Source organism: Leucoraja erinacea, chromosome 17, assembly GCF_028641065.1.
Source record: "Leucoraja erinacea ecotype New England chromosome 17, Leri_hhj_1, whole genome shotgun sequence".
In the NCBI taxonomy this organism is placed as follows: Eukaryota; Metazoa; Chordata; class Chondrichthyes; order Rajiformes; family Rajidae; genus Leucoraja; species Leucoraja erinaceus.
This window is the reverse complement of record NC_073393.1, coordinates 11911345-11926890: the sequence shown is the minus strand read 5'-3', so window position 1 is coordinate 11926890 and position 15546 is coordinate 11911345. Positions and strand designations below refer to the sequence as shown.

General features: G+C 44.3%; 1 protein-coding gene across 7 annotated transcripts in view; it reads left to right on the top strand.

Moving 5' to 3' along the window:
• Positions 1–203: 203 nt before the first annotated feature.
• The window catches only part of fhod1 (formin homology 2 domain containing 1), a 217972-nt gene continuing 202629 nt past the window's right edge, over positions 204–15546 (top strand). For 3 of the 7 annotated variants that reach the window (XM_055648528.1, XM_055648526.1, XM_055648525.1), the window contains exon 1: positions 205–1255. In XM_055648528.1, coding sequence (XP_055504503.1) covers positions 1091–1255 — 165 coding nt within the window. In that variant the 5' untranslated portion in view covers positions 205–1090. Of the gene's footprint in view, positions 1256–15546 lie in introns of all 7 variants that reach the window. The other 4 variants (XM_055648529.1, XM_055648527.1, XM_055648531.1 and 1 more) reach the window with 2 other exon arrangements.

Here is a 15546-nt window from a genome sequence, read left to right as displayed (position 1 = left end):
GGATTAACAACGATCATGTCGAATAGTAGAAGAGACTTGTAGAAGTTTGCCACTTGACCCTCCCCTTTTTCGATATTTCTATGACTCAGCATCAGGAGATGCGAGGCAGAATACCCAATACTTTACAAGTAATGCCTGAAATCTTTCTGGCTTAATCCCTCCCTTCACCACCTCCAGTTTAAATTCCATTTGGAATATTTTGGAGGACCAAGAAACCAAGAAACCAAGAAACTGTCCTGCTATAGAAAGCTAATTTGGAGGAAAAAACCCACAACTATCACATTGACATAAAACAGCAGCTATGAACTTCTATGAACTATCTTTCATTACAGTAAGGGCGGTGTTTGTTTGCACTAATGTTATGGCTATTGTATTAAAAAAAACAAATTATATATAATCTGTATGCATTGCAATTACGAGAATGTTATGGTGCAGCAAGTAAGAATTTCATTATTCCGTCGTTAGCACAAATGATGATAAACACTTGTAAATATTCGCACCTCTTCGGTGGAAACTGTCCGGCTGAGTCAATACAGAATCCTGGCAGCTCGTTTTGTGCACACTGACTTGCAGTATTTTCTATGCCATTAAAAAAAAAACATTTGTTGTTCCTTAAAAATGCATCATGGCAACATTGTGACATCGCAGCATTTATATACAAACAAATGGGACTCCAGCAACACCCTGAGGGGAAATTCTTCAGGTCGTTCTGCCGGTCCTGACTCATTCCCAGTTCATCCAGCGCCGGGGAAAGCAGCAAGTCGCTGCAATCTTCCCCCCTTGTTTATTTCGAGACGCGGTGGCCAGAATAACACCGCCACGAGAAGAAAGAGTAAAAATAACATCTTGGGTGTTGTGGAAGGCGGGAGACCGGGACACTTGGTGCCTCCGTGCCCTCCTTCACTGACTGACTGACTGACTGCTTCGCTTCCTGGTTGCGGCGGTGTTGGGTCGTGAGTAAGTCGGGGGAAGGGGGGTTTCGGCGCCCGCCTTGTCGCGGGGAGAGAGTGTGTGTGTGTGAGGAGGCAGCTTCGGGGTGAAGATCTCTCTCCCCCACCCCCCTCACCTCATCACCCACCGAGCGGCACCCATGGCGACTGTGGCGTGCAGGGTGCAGTATCTGGACGACGTGGACACGTTCGTTTGCACCAACTTCCCCGAGCCCCGGAGACCACCGGTTTACAACCTGTACGACACTCTCCCCCTCATCGCGCAAGTGGCGAGCATCCACAAGCTGCTCGACGCCCCGCTCAAGGTGAGTGTTGCCAGGGGCTTCCACACCCTCTCCTCAAACACACCGCACTCTTGCCTGCCTCTGATGCTTTGTTTCCTTTCAACTCCGGCTCATGGCTGTCTTCAATGCTATTTCATTGTCACATGATGTACCCAGGTGCAGCGAAATTCTGAAGAAGGTTTCACACCCGAAATATCACTTCTTCCTTTCTTGTCTGAAGAATGGTTCTGTTCCGGAAAGTCTATTCCTATCCCTTTTCTTCAGAGATGCTGCTTGACCAGCTGAGTTACTCCAGCATTTTGTGTCCATCTTCGCTATCAATCAGCATCTATTGCAACGTTTAAGAAACATTTAGGGGGGTACATGGATAGGAGGGAATATTTAGAGGGATATGGGCCAAATGCAGGCAAGTGGGACTAGTGTTGATAGGACATGTTGGCTGGTATGGGCAAGTTGGGCCGAAGGGCTTGTTTCCACGCTGTAAGAATCTATCTGCAGTTTCTTCCTACACAATGAAATTCTCCCCTTCCTCCCCCCCCCCCTCCCCCGCTAGGTGCAGTGACTGACACACATCTCCTTCACTATCAACGTCAGAATTTAAAAAAAAACTTCTTATGGCATTAAATAATTTTGTGCAATTAGTCATCACTTCAGAATTTCGTCAATGACTTCCTCTCGTTAGACGCGCTGGGCTTCTGGAATAATACAATACAATACCGCACCTCCAAGGTCCATCAACCCTCAAAGCTTTAAAGGAGACTTCGCCACCTCGCCCCCTCCCCTCTCAGGCATTTTAAATGGTTGAAACACACAGGAATGTGCAATTATCTCTTCAAAGGTGCCAGCAGGCAGCGTCTTTGAAACCATTCACAGTGCAGGCTTCTGTCGAGTGTGATGGACCACAACTGTATCAGGCTCTCTCCTGGGCCCCATGTTGGAATGTAAGGCTTTGTTGTGCCTTTGGTACAGAGAGTAATGAAGGTTGGAATTTTAATGATCGCACCCTAGTGTTAGTTGGTTGGGATTGCCTCGTTGTGATGCTTTTGACAAATTCAAAGTGTTGCAGAGACTTTCTGACAAAAAAAAACTAAGCATTTTAGTTGCTAAGGGCAGCACAGTGGCACAGCTGGTGGAGCTGCTGCCTCACAGCGCTAGAGTCCCAGGTTCGATCCCGACCACAAGTGCTGCCTGTGTGCATGTTCTCCCTGTGATGCTGTGGGTTTCCTCCTACATCTCAAAGACTTGTGGGCTTGAGGGTTAATTAACCTCTGTAAATTATCCCCATTGGGAAGGGTGGATGCAAAAGGGGGATTACAGAGAACTGGTGTGATCGATGGTCGGCATGGGCTCGATAAGCCAAAGGGCCTGTTTCCATGTAGTGCTTATAAGAAAAAAATCTTTTTTAAAAATCCCTATGAGTCATTTACACAGCATTCGCTCAACTGTATTCCTGAGATGCCATGGTTTTTAAATTCACTTTGACAACAGATAATATAAAGTTGAATCTGTCAGATTAATGTTGAAAAAAACATATTCTTTCAGTGTTGCCCTTTCAGGAGGGGACCCTGTCTGCCTCCTGTAGCATGCATTGTAACCAAGCCCACACTGTATTGTGTTTAAGGAGGAACTGCAGATGCTGGAAAATCGAAGGTACACAAAAATGCTGGAGAAACTCAGCGGATGCAGCAGCATCTATGGAGCGAAAGAAATGGGCAACGTTTCGGGCCGAGTTTCTCCAGCATTTTTGTATACCCACACTGTATTGATGTTTAACAGCCTTGTAAGATGGCAAGTATTTCAATTGTATGGATGAGGGGAACTCGACGGGTCAGACAGAATCTCTGGAGAAAAGGAATAGGTGACATTTTGGGTCGAGATCCTTCTTCAGACCTGAAACGTCACCTATTCCTTTTCTCCAGAGATGCTGTCTGATCCGCTGAGTTATACCAGCTTTTGTGTCTATCTTTGGTTGGAACCAGCATCTGCAGTTCCTTCCTACACAAAGCCAATTGGGCTGCCTTTACACTTGATGTCAGAAGAGCAATGACTGTCTTGCCCTTTGTTGTTGGAGGCCAAGGAACATGTGCCTTTCAGAGGGAGTGCTTAGCAATGAACTGATACCTGCCGTGAAATATTTCAGCCACGTTGTACAAGAAAATACCTAAACCCTGTCGTCAAACTTGTTCTGTCTAGAAGATAATAGCATATCTTGGCATATCTTCTGCAACTTATTCTCTCCTTCCATGTTAGTCAAGGTTTGTTCTGCGAGTTTCACAATGTACACTGATCATTGTGTGTCCTAGGTTTGCAGTGGGCATGTGGGAAACCAGAGTACTGACAGGCAAGCATTTGAATCAATTAGCAACAACAAGATAGATTATTTGGAAGTTCTTTACTGTGCTCTATTATATATACTGTGCTCTCTGAAATTAGTATTTTTAGACGGCAGGTGGGATATTGAATTCTCTGGGTCAGGAAGGCTTCTGCTGCAGCTTTGGGTCTGTTCTATGTTAGTCGGTGCCAGTGGCTTTAGTACATTTGGTATTAATGCTGAAAGATGGGTGAATCGAACTATGTAGTTGTCCATGTCCAGCCGAAACTTCTTCCTGAATGAATTTGGTTTTATGGAACAGAGGTAGCAGGTGGAAAAAAGAAGGGATGGGATCTCTGAAGGTAGTTTTTATAGTGTAGTTCAGAGATACTATGTGGAAACAGGCCCTTTGGTCCACTGGGTTGACGCCGACCGGCGATTCCTATACTCTAGGGACAATTTGCAATTTTTACTGAAGCCAAATTAACCTACAAACATGTACGTCTTTGGAGTGTTGAAGAAATTAAAACAATATTTCAATTATTTTTTGCATTTTAAAAATACCAGCGTTAAAGCAAATCCAGTTCAACAGAAAGTAAAGTATATTATATTTACCTTTCTTCCATGTAGCCTTTCCTCTCCATTCAATGAATGGGGTTGTTGGGTGGGTGGGAGAGGTGGGAGCGCTTGTCACCTATCTTGGGCTAGGCTAGTACAGATTCAGTCGGCAAATTTCCTAGTGTACCTGCCTTAGCGCAACTCTGATTCCTGTGTTATAAACGGCAAAGGTACATTTGGAGATGTCCTTATCAGCAAAAAACACAAAGTGCTGGAGTAATTTAGCAGGTCAGGCAGCATCTCTGGAGAATATGGGTAGGTGGTATTTTGGGTCGGAATTTTTCTTCTGTGATGTCCTTAGTTATCAATGGTACTACATAAGTTGTATTTTTGTATGTTATGATATGCTTTATTTTGGTTCTGATTTGATCAGAAGAATCAACTGATTCTGACCAAAACAAAGTTGGGTATAGAAACATAGAAAATAGGTGCAGGAGTAGGCCAATTGGCCCTTCGAGCCTACACCGCCATTCAATATGATCATGGCTGATCATCCAACTCAGTATCCAGTACCTGCCTTCTCTCCATACCCCCTAATCCCTTTAGCCACAAGGGCCACATCTAACTCCCTCTTAAATATAGCCAATGAACTGGCCTCAACTACCTTCTGTGGCAGAGAATTCCACAGATTCACTACTCACGTTGTGAAAAATGTTTTTCTCATCTCGGTCCTAAAAGACTTCCCACATCCTTAAACTGTGACCCCTTGTTTTGGACTTCCCCAACATCGGGAACAATCTTCCTGCATCTAGCCTGTCCAACCCCTTAAGCAGTCTGAAGAAGGGTTTCGGCCCGAAACGTTGCCTTTTTCCTTCGCTCCATAGATGCTGCTGCACCCGCTGAGTTTCTCCAGCTTTTTTTGTGTACCTTCGATTTTCCAGCATCTGCAGTTCCTTCTTAAACCCTTAAGAATTTTGTAAGTTTCTATAAGATCCTCCCTCAATCTTCTAAATTCTAGCGAGTACAAGCCGAGTCTATCCAGTCTTTCTTCATATGAAATTCCTGACATCCCAGGAATCAGTCTGGTGAACCTTCTCTGTACTCTCTCTATGGCAATGGAGTGAATCTGTGGTAGGTGCATTTTAATGCAGGCAGATTGGGTATTGTAAATAGGGGGATTAAATGGAAAATTTACCTCTTCCTTGCATAATTTGGGGTGGGATAGGGAGGAATCGAGCATCAAGTACTGATCGTTCACAAGGTTAAGATAGACACAAAGTGATTGATTGATTTACACTTTATTGTCACATGTACTTGGTACAGTGAGATTCTTTGTTTACATACAGTTGAAGCATATAAAGGCATCGTAGAGTGCTGGAGTAACTCAGCAGGTCACATATACTTATTCTCTGGAGATGCTGCCTGACCAGCACTTGGTGTCTCTCTTGGGTAAAAGGCCTTGTTGGGTTAGGTACGTCACTACGGCACCAAATGAGAAATTTAAGGACATTTACAAAGCGAATGGTGGGAATGTCGATGATTTTGTGAGCATTGATGCATTGAAGGTGATGTTTGCAGTATAGTCTAAGGAGCATGGAGCAAAATGACATTGGACCTGGGTGGGTAGTAGTTATAAGATGATTGGGGTGGTGGCAGGAAGAAATCCATGTAGTATAAATCCTGGGGCACTTCAGTATGATGCAGTGGGCTATTTCTGTGCTTGGTTTTGGTGTAACTCTATGCTGCAAGTGAGAAGCAGGCATGCTGACACAGTGTATTGCTCTGTTTAGACGTCATATTGAACTCTGATTATGCTTCCGGTCATCGGGTGTAATGGAGGCTTTGAAGTACTTTTCCGCGCAAGGGATAGCGAGCATTTGGAATGCATAGTCAAACATGGTGGTGGAGGCTGATTGAATTCTGGCTTGCAAAGTGAAATTGGATCAGTGTGTTGTCCGCACACCCAAATTACAACCTCCAGTGCCATTTCCATGCTATGAGTCTCTGAGAGCAAGGGCAGAGAAAATTAATTCAACCTGACAGTCTACGGCATGAAAGAAACCTTTAGTTTCTCAACTTAGAACAGAGGAAAAGTCCCACTCAAGTCACCACTCTCACAATGTTGGTTGGGATGCTTCAAAGAGCCAACTTTGTGTTCTATAGTAGAAACAAGTAAACAGCTTGATGTGTAGGAAGGAAATGCAGATGTAGCTTTACACCAAAGATAGACACAAAATGCTGGAGTAACTCAGCGGATCAGGCAGCATCTCTGGAGAAAAGGAATAGATGATGTTTCGCAATGGGACTTCTCTTCAATTTATTCCTTTTACTTTTTCCAGAGATGCTGCCTGACCCGCTGAGTTACTTCAGTGTTTTGTATCCAAAGTAGATTGAAGGTGCTTTGTTTGAGACTGCATTTAATGTATGTATCAAAGGAATTCTAACCAATAATTTGGGAAAGAAGAAGGGAGTCTGTCAAAACTCAATTAGACTTCCTGTCTTGTTTAAGAAAGAACTGCCGATGCTGGAGAAACTCAGCGGGTGAGTCAGCATCTATGGAGAGAAGGAATTGGCGACGTTTCATGTTGAGACAGGGTCTGAAGAAGGGTATCGACCCGAAATGTTTCTCCAGCATTTTATGTCAAACTTCCTGTCTTGTTTGCACTGTTATAATGTGTCATTGGTAGCCATCACATTAGTAAGACATTCATCTATGTTTTTTTTTCAATCTCTTTATATCCCTCCACGTTTGATTGGAATGGCAAAACTGCTTACTCCTTCGCTCCATAGATGCTGCCTCACCCGCTGAGTTTCTTCAGCATTTTTCTCTACCTATTGCTGACATTACTTGGTGGTCTTAAGAGCATAACCAATATTTAATTAATTTTCACACTTGTTCTTCTCCGCACAGATTGTACTATCCTTTACTATTCTGTGAAGTAAGAAAGAACTAGGTAACTGGTTCAGATTAATTCTTTAGCTGTCAATGGAGTTTTGAAGCAGATTGTCCACAAGAAGCCAAATTGTTTTTAACTCTCATTCATTCACGTTTTAACTGAATTAGAGAAAGTGAAAGACATCCTCAGTCTGAGGCATAACTGAAGAAGGAGAAGGTGAACTTGTCCTACAATCCCATTATTGCAACAGTGTAGAATTGTAGTTTGATAATGATATGATTTTGTGTGCATATTTATGAGATGCAATTTTTCATGGGAAGTATTCTTCGGCTATGTATTCCTCCCTTCTTCCACATCACCCACAATGATTTCTGCTTCAGCAAAAAAATCAAACTACTGGAGGAACTCAAGCAGGTCAGACAGCAACTGTGGACGAAAATGGACAGATGACATCTTGGGTCAGGACCCTCCTTCAAGACTTGAAGTATGAGTTTTGAATAAGAATCGCAACTTGAAACATCTGTCCATTTCCCTGCACAGATGCTTAATTCCTCCAGCAGTTTGTTTTTAGCTCAGGATCCCAGTCTCAGCAGTTTTCAGCTGCTTCATGTTTTGCGTTTTTAAAATTTACTTGCTGTAAAAGAAATTGGAGTATTATTTCTCACTGATGTAGTAGAAAGCTTAACATTCTGGGATCATTTTTTTAATTGCTTCGGAATCCACGCTATCTAATCCTTGAATATTTCATACTGTCCTGACGTTAAACCTTTTTATAAGTTTCTGTAGTTATGGAATTAAACATTTATAGTATCTCAGAAATGTGGTTGAATCAAATCCATTGCCGATTACCATAAAGTTAACACTCTCCCCCAGACAACGCCTCCCTTCCTGACGAGCTAAACCACTTCTATGCTCGCTTTGACTGGGACAACAAAACTCCAGCCATCAAAGTTGCTCCACCCCCGAACGAACAACCCCTCAGTCTCTCCACCTCTGCTGTACAAGGTGCACTGAGCAAGGTGAATGAGCACAAAGCTGCCGGCCCCGATGGCATCCCCGGGCGGGTGCTCAGGGCATGTGCTGGACAACTATCCCTGGTCTTCACTGACATTTTCAATCTGTCACTGGCCCAGGGTGTCGTCCCCACTTGCCTCAAGACCTCAACCATTGTGCCAGTGCCCAAACAATCAGCTACAGGGAGTCTCAACGACTTCCGCCCAGTGGCACCCACCCCTGTCATTGCAAAGTGCTTTGAGCGGCTGATCCTGGCTCACCTCAAAGCCAGCCTCCCCCCCACCCTTGACCCCCCACCAGTTTGCCTACCGGACCAACAGGTCTACAAAGGATGCCATATCGGTGGCCCTACACTCTGCCCTGACCCACCTGGACAGCAATAACACCTACATCAGGTTGCTGTTCATCGATTTCAGCTCTGCCTTTAACACTGTCATCCCCGCTAGCTTGATCACCAAACTCAGCGGACTTGGCATCTCCACCTCCCTCTGCAATTGGACATTGGATTTCCTCACCAACAGGTCTGTTAGGGTCAACAACCTCACCTCCTTCACTATAACACTGAACACCGGCGTGCCACAGGGCTGTGTGCTCAGCCCTCTTCTCTACTCCCTCTTCACCCATGACTGCATCCCTAAGAATGGCTCCAATGCCATATAAAATTTGCTGACAACACCACGGTGGTAGGACTGATCAGTGACAACAACAAGTCAGCCTACAGGGATGAGGTCCAGCACCTGACAACCTGGTGTGCCAACAATAACCTCATCCTCAACTCCAGGAAGATGAAGGAAATTATTGTTGTCTTCAGGAAGAACAGAGGGGGCAGACATACCCCCATCCATATAAACGGGACTGAGGTGGAGCGCGCCTCCAACTACAAATTCCTCGGGGTACACATCTCGGAGGATCTGTCCTGGTCCCTCAACACCTCCAAGTTGATCAAAAAGGCACAGCAGCGCCTTTACTTCCTGAGGAGGCTCAAGAAAGCTCACCTGTCCCCCCAGATCCTGACCAACTTTTACCGCTGTACCATCGAAAGCATCCTGACCACCTGCTTCACGGTATGGTACAGCAGTTGCACCGTAGCGGACAGGAAGGCACTACAACGGGTGGTGAAAACCGCTCAGTACATCATCGGTGCCCCGCTCCCTGCCATAGATGCCCTCCACCGAAAACGGTGTCTGAGACGGGCCAGGAAGATCATCAAGGACCCCTCCCACCCTAACCATGGACTGTTTGCCCTCCTCCCATCAGGGAGGTGGTACAGGAGCCTCAGGTCTCATACAAGTAGGATGAGGAACAGCTTCTTCAACAACGCTATCACATTGCTGAACTCGGAGTCCCACCGATAGATTTCTCCAGTCTCTCCGTCCACATTGTTTGCTTATTCTGTATTTTTATTTCTATATTGCACTATTACTACGAACAGACGCTAAACTGCATTTTGTTGTACCCATACTTGTATCTGTGCAATGACAATAAAGTTGAATTGAATTGAATTGAATTGATGCATTTTAATTTGGTGGCAATGGTGAAGATCAAAGTATATTACTTCACCCGCTATGGTGCATGCTTGCGTCACTGTTTTTCCTAAAATTGATCTGAGACATAGTATCATGCATTTGCATCTTGTAAAACCACTGCTTATGCAATAACTTAATGGGATTGGTTTCTTCTAACACCTTGCGTGTTGACTAAACCATACAGGAAGTGAAAGTTTAGAAGTGAAACTTTGCAACGCATATTTGTATATACTGGGCTCCTACTTCATGCAGCAAATTACCAGTTAACAATGTGCACATGACATTGCGCTACTTAGCTATATTTCTGGTTGCAAGCTCCGTAGATTCTTTCACTCTGTCATATTTGTGTTACTTTATCTCCTCTTGCCAATTTTGGCTATGCTGTTTGCTGAAATCCCAACAAAGAAGTCAGACTGCAGTGTCACAGTGACTGTGTTCTCAACTGTGAATTCACCAGTCCACTGAACTTAGAATCTTAGCTGTAGCATTATGCTTATGAAATGCGGCACGGTGGCGCAGAGGTAGAGTTGCTGCCTTGCATCGCCAGAGACCCGGGTTCAATTCTCACTACGGCTGCTGTCTGTACGGAGTTTGTACGTTCTCCCCGTGACCTGCGTGGGTTTTCTCTGGGTGTTCTGGTTTTCTTCCCACACTCCAAAGATGTACAAGTTTGTAGGTTTGATTTGTTTGGTAAAATTGTAAATTGTCCCCAGTGTGTGTAGGACAGTGTTAGCGTGCGGGGATAGCTGGTCAGCACCGACTTGATCAAGAGAGTCAGGAGTGTTTTAATGATATATGTCCCAGATAGAACAATGAAATTCTTCATGAGGTATGATCTCAAGATGGGAACAATGTGGAGCACCTCACATTTTGCTTGGGTAGCTTACCAGCCAGTGGTATGAATATTGAATTCTCTAATTTGAAGTAACTTCTAATTGCACTCCCCTCCCCTTGGGCACAACCCTGCCTGAGGACATTTCAGCTTGGCCCTGATTAGTCCTGTCCTTTACTCCACTCCAGCTCGTCACCCTCTCCCATCCCATACTCTCAGTCAGAAGAAAGGTCCCAACCAGAAAAGACGCCCATCTTTTTCTCCAGAGATGCTGCCTGGCCCGCTGAGTTACCCCAGCAGTTTGTGTCCATCTAAAGTTAAGAAATTGCACTATTAACTGATGTTAAACTAAATAAATATTGATGGTATAAAGCAGTAGAGCCTGAATATACAATAAAATGTTAATGGCTCTATATGCGGTGTACCCTTAGCTATTCCATGTAGTTATTCACTGGGCTATTATGAGCTTTTAACTTTTACACGATAAATCCCTATCTATTAGAACATTTATCCTGTACACATTATTCTAGATGCTTGTGGTCACTAAAGCTGAAGGGTGACAGACAAGATAAGAGCCTGCAATTTTCTGGATGTAAACTACAGTCATTTTGTATGTACAATGTAATGTTGATTTGTGTTAAAGTTTAGTTTCTGTAATGTATCACACGCACGTGCGCACACACACACGCACACGTATGTGCACAACCACACACGCGCAAACACGCACACACACGCGCACATGCACGCACTTGCTCAAGCAAAGTTGAACAGTGAGGGTCAGCAACTTTCTCAGCAGCAGGTAACATTACTGCCAGGGCACTGCTTATCTCGGCAGGCAAATCTCCACAGTATGTTGCAGGATGTTAAAAAAGAAACCTGGCCTCGCCCTTCGCTTCCCCTTCTCGCCTTGCAAGTGGCCAACTTGGCAGAGGCTGAGAAATAACCTGGCAATTCCTTGCACTATGGGTTACTTCGCCACACAATTGATAGACCACACACACTGTAAAATGCAAAGTACAGGAAGACGCAAGAGAAATGATACTTGCATAGTGATACTTGTACTGAACTGTACGCAAAAAAGGAATTTCACTGCACCTCGATACATGTGACAAATAAAGTACTCAGCACTGTCAAGACTAAGGAATTAGTGGTGGACTTTAGGAGGAGAGGAACACCCCTGTCCTGTCTCCATCAATGGTATGGATGTGCAGTTTACCAAGGAGTACAAATTGCTTGGAGTTTACCTGGACAGTAAAGTGGACTGGTCCAGGAACGTTGAGGTCCTGTATAAGAAGGGACAAAGCCGGCTGTACTATTTGAGAAGGCTCCACTCCTTCAACTTCTGCAGTAAGATGCTGCAGATGTTCTAACTATCGGAGGTAGCCAGTGCCATCTTCTCCGTTGTCATGTGCTGGGGCAGAAGGGTGAAGGCTGCGGACGCCAACAGGATTAACAAACTCATCACGAAGGCTGGCTGTGTCCTGAGGATAGAGTTGGATTCATGGGAGGTTGGTCTTGGAGGGGAGGATGCTCCTTAAACTGCGGAGCATCTTGGACAATACAGCTCACACACTCCATGACGCACTGATCAACCTGAGGAGTGCCTTCAGCAACAGACGGGTTCCACCAAGATGCAGTACAGAATGCCACAGGAGATCCTTTTTCCCTGTGGCTATCAAGCTGTACAACAACTCCACCCCGTTCTGTCAAGGCTGACTCCCCTTGCCCCCCCCCCCCCCCCCCCCCCCCCCCCCCCCCAATCTTTGCACATCTTTAATCCTTTCCACACAACACTTTAATTTCATGTTTCATGTATCTTGTGTTTTATGACTGCTGGCAGATCAATTTCCCTCCTGGGTTCTGTCGTATCGTATACAAAAGTACCATATGTGTAGGAAAGAACTGCAGATGCCGGTTTAAATCGAATGTAGACACTAAATTCTGGGCTAACTCAGCGGGTCAGGCAGCATCTCTGGAAAGAAGGAATGGGTGATGTGTTGCTTTCTTTGGAATGCCAGAGGATGAGGGTAGACGCAATAGAAGTATATACAATTTTTAGAGGGATAGATGGAGTAGACAGTCAGAACGTATTTCTCAAGATGGAAATATTAAATACTAAAGGGCACAACTACGATGAGGGTGGAAAGAGACGTGTGGTGCAGGTTTTTATACACAGAGAATGGTAAGTGCCTGGAATGCGCTGCTGGGTTGGTAGTGGAGGCAGATACAAAAGTGGCATTAATAGAGATCTTTGGAAGGACACAGGGTCTTGACCCAAAATGTCACCCATTCCTTCTCTCCAGAGATGCTGCCTGACCCGATGAGTTACTCCAGCATTTTGTGTCTACCAAAGTACCATATGTTGGATGCTGGAAACTTGAGCAAAATAAAAAGTGCCGGAGGAACTTGGTGGGTTTGGCAGCATCTGTCGAGGCAATGGGCAGCCGACATTTTGGGTCAGGACCCTTCTTCAGAATGACGGAGTGAAGGAACGAAGCTTAGAAAGAAAATGAGGAATGATTTTTAGTTTGAAGAACACATTAGCTAAAATGTAATGCCCCTGTCCCACTTAGGAGGTTGCAGGTGGTTGCCGGATGTTGTGGGTAGTGGAAGCAGGTAGGGAGACTGACAAAAAGCTCCGGGAACCGCACCGGAAACCTTGGGTGGGGCACAAAGTCTCCAGAGGTTTCCGTTCAGGTTTTCTAAGTGGGACAGGGGCATAACACAGCTGGCAGGGACTGTATTCCTGTAATCCTTTCCTATCCATGTACCTGTCAAATCTCTCCTCAATGTTGTTGTTGTATCTGCCTCGACTATTTCATCTGGTACTTCCTTCCATATACATACCACCTTTTGTGTGAAAAGGTGTTGATAGATTAAATATTCACTGTAAATTATTTGTTATGTGTAGGCAAATGATAAAATTCAGGGAAAGAGTATTTTGAGAATGTGGGGAGAATAAAATGTGACGAGTGTATGATTACTTTCAATGGTTTCTTGATGGTGGCTGAGGGCCTGTTTCCATGATTTACCTCTACACCAGGTGCTGGGAACCTTTTCATGTTGGAATGCCGCATTGTTAGCTGTAATCTAATTACAGCTAACTAAGTGGCCGCGTCCAAGAAACTTCAATTAGCTATACTTCAAAATGTACATTATTTTGTTAAAATAGCCCTCATGACTTACTAATGTTTTAATTGTAGCCGTCAGGCAGGGAGGATTATTTTGTTGAATCTTCTTTTACTCTTTAGTATTTTAAATGCGTTAATTTTAAGATTAAAATAAAATAATAAAAGACAATCAAAAACATACTAATAAAAATAAAAGGATTTGTTCTACAAAATTTGGATTCATTCAAAAGGCCGCACTTAATGGCCTAGAAGGCCGCAGGTTCTCCACCCCTGCTATACACCTTTATGAAATCACCCCTCAATATCTTGCACTCCAAAGAGTAATGTTCTAGCCTGCCCAACCTCTCCCCCTGGCTTCAGACCTCATGTCCTGGTGACATCCTTGTTAATCTTCTCTGCGCTTTCCAGCTGGATGGCATCTTTCCCATAGCAGGTCCCAGACCAAAACTAAACACAATATTCCAAGTGCGGCCTCAACACATCTTTGAACAACTGCAACTTAATGTCTCAATTTCTATTTTCATTTCTAGGGTTTGGTGTTTATGATGGGATGGCTGGTCTGTGCGATGGAATGGGCTACCACTACAATTCTGCGGTTTCTTGTGAACTTAGGCAGAGCTGTTCCCAAATCAAGCTGTGATGTAACCCAGTAGTTGGTGTTTTATAGTCACCCGTAGATGGTTGTAAGAGACACTGGAGACATGTTGACTTTTCTCAGGAAGTCGAGGTGTTGGTGTGCTTTCTTGGCTGTTGTTGGCCTACGACAGATCATTGACAATGTTAACGCCAAGGAACTTGAAGTTCTCAACCATATCCACTTTTGCACCATTTATGCTGATTGGGGCATGTTCTTATAGAACACTATATAGTTCTTATGCAGGATCTTATAGAAACTTACAAAATTCTTAAGGGGTTGGACAGGCTAGATGCAGGAAGATGATTCCCGATGTTGGGGAAGTCCAGAACAAGGAGTCACAGTTTAAGGATAAGGGGGAAGTCTTTTAGCACCGAGATGAGAATTCTTTTTTTCACACAGCGAGTGGTGAGCCTGTGGAATTTTCTGCCACAGAAAGTAGTTGAGGCCAGTTCATTGGCTATATTTAAGAGGGAGTTAGATGTGGCCCATGTGGCTAAAGGGATCAGGGTGTATGGAGAGAAGGCAGGTACAGGATACTGAGTTGGATGATCAGCCATGATCATATTGAATGGCGGTGCCGGTTTGAAGGGCCGAATGGCCTACCCCTGCACCTATTTTCTATGTTTCTATGTTTCTCCACCATGCTTCCTGTAGTCAATAAGTATCTCCCTAACTGATGAAGGCCAATGTACCAAAAGCTGTCTTTGTTACTTTATTTGCCTGCACTGCCACTTTCACTTGATACACCTTATCCCAGGTGCCTATACCTAATCTATGCCTCCAACTTCTTGACAAAAGTTGTGTGGGTTATTAGATTGTAATACACCACTGTAAAGTGCCCATGGTGTAAATTGAGGGAAATATGAGGAGTAAATAATAGGATTAGTATGAATGGGAGCTTTAAAGCCACCATGGTGTTGATTGGATAAATGGTCTGTTTCTGTGTTTTACAATTCTATGACTCCACCATTCTAAAATAATAAAACATTGGGGAAAACCCTGTTACTCTGTTTTCTGTGCTTTATGATGCAACATCTAATTTTAGCTGTTACTGTTGAGAGAGTAAGTGTCGAAACATATTCTACAAGTTGCAGCAACACGTCCAATCTTGCGCATAATGTTAGTGAACTTGGAGCAGATTCCAAGAGCTTTAAAATGAAGTATCCAAGGCCTGGTCGCTCAGTGGACAAAGAAATTCAACGTCCTCAATGAGTCACCAATTTCTACAGATGCACCCGAGAAAGCATCTTATCAGGAGGCATCAAACACTTTCGATCAAGTGCCTTGGTATGGCAACTGTTCTGCTCAAGACAGCAAGAAACTGCATAGAGCGTAGCCCATTTCCTCATGCAAGCTTGATCGATACCCCACACCGCCTCGGGGAAGGCAGCTAAAATAATCAAGGA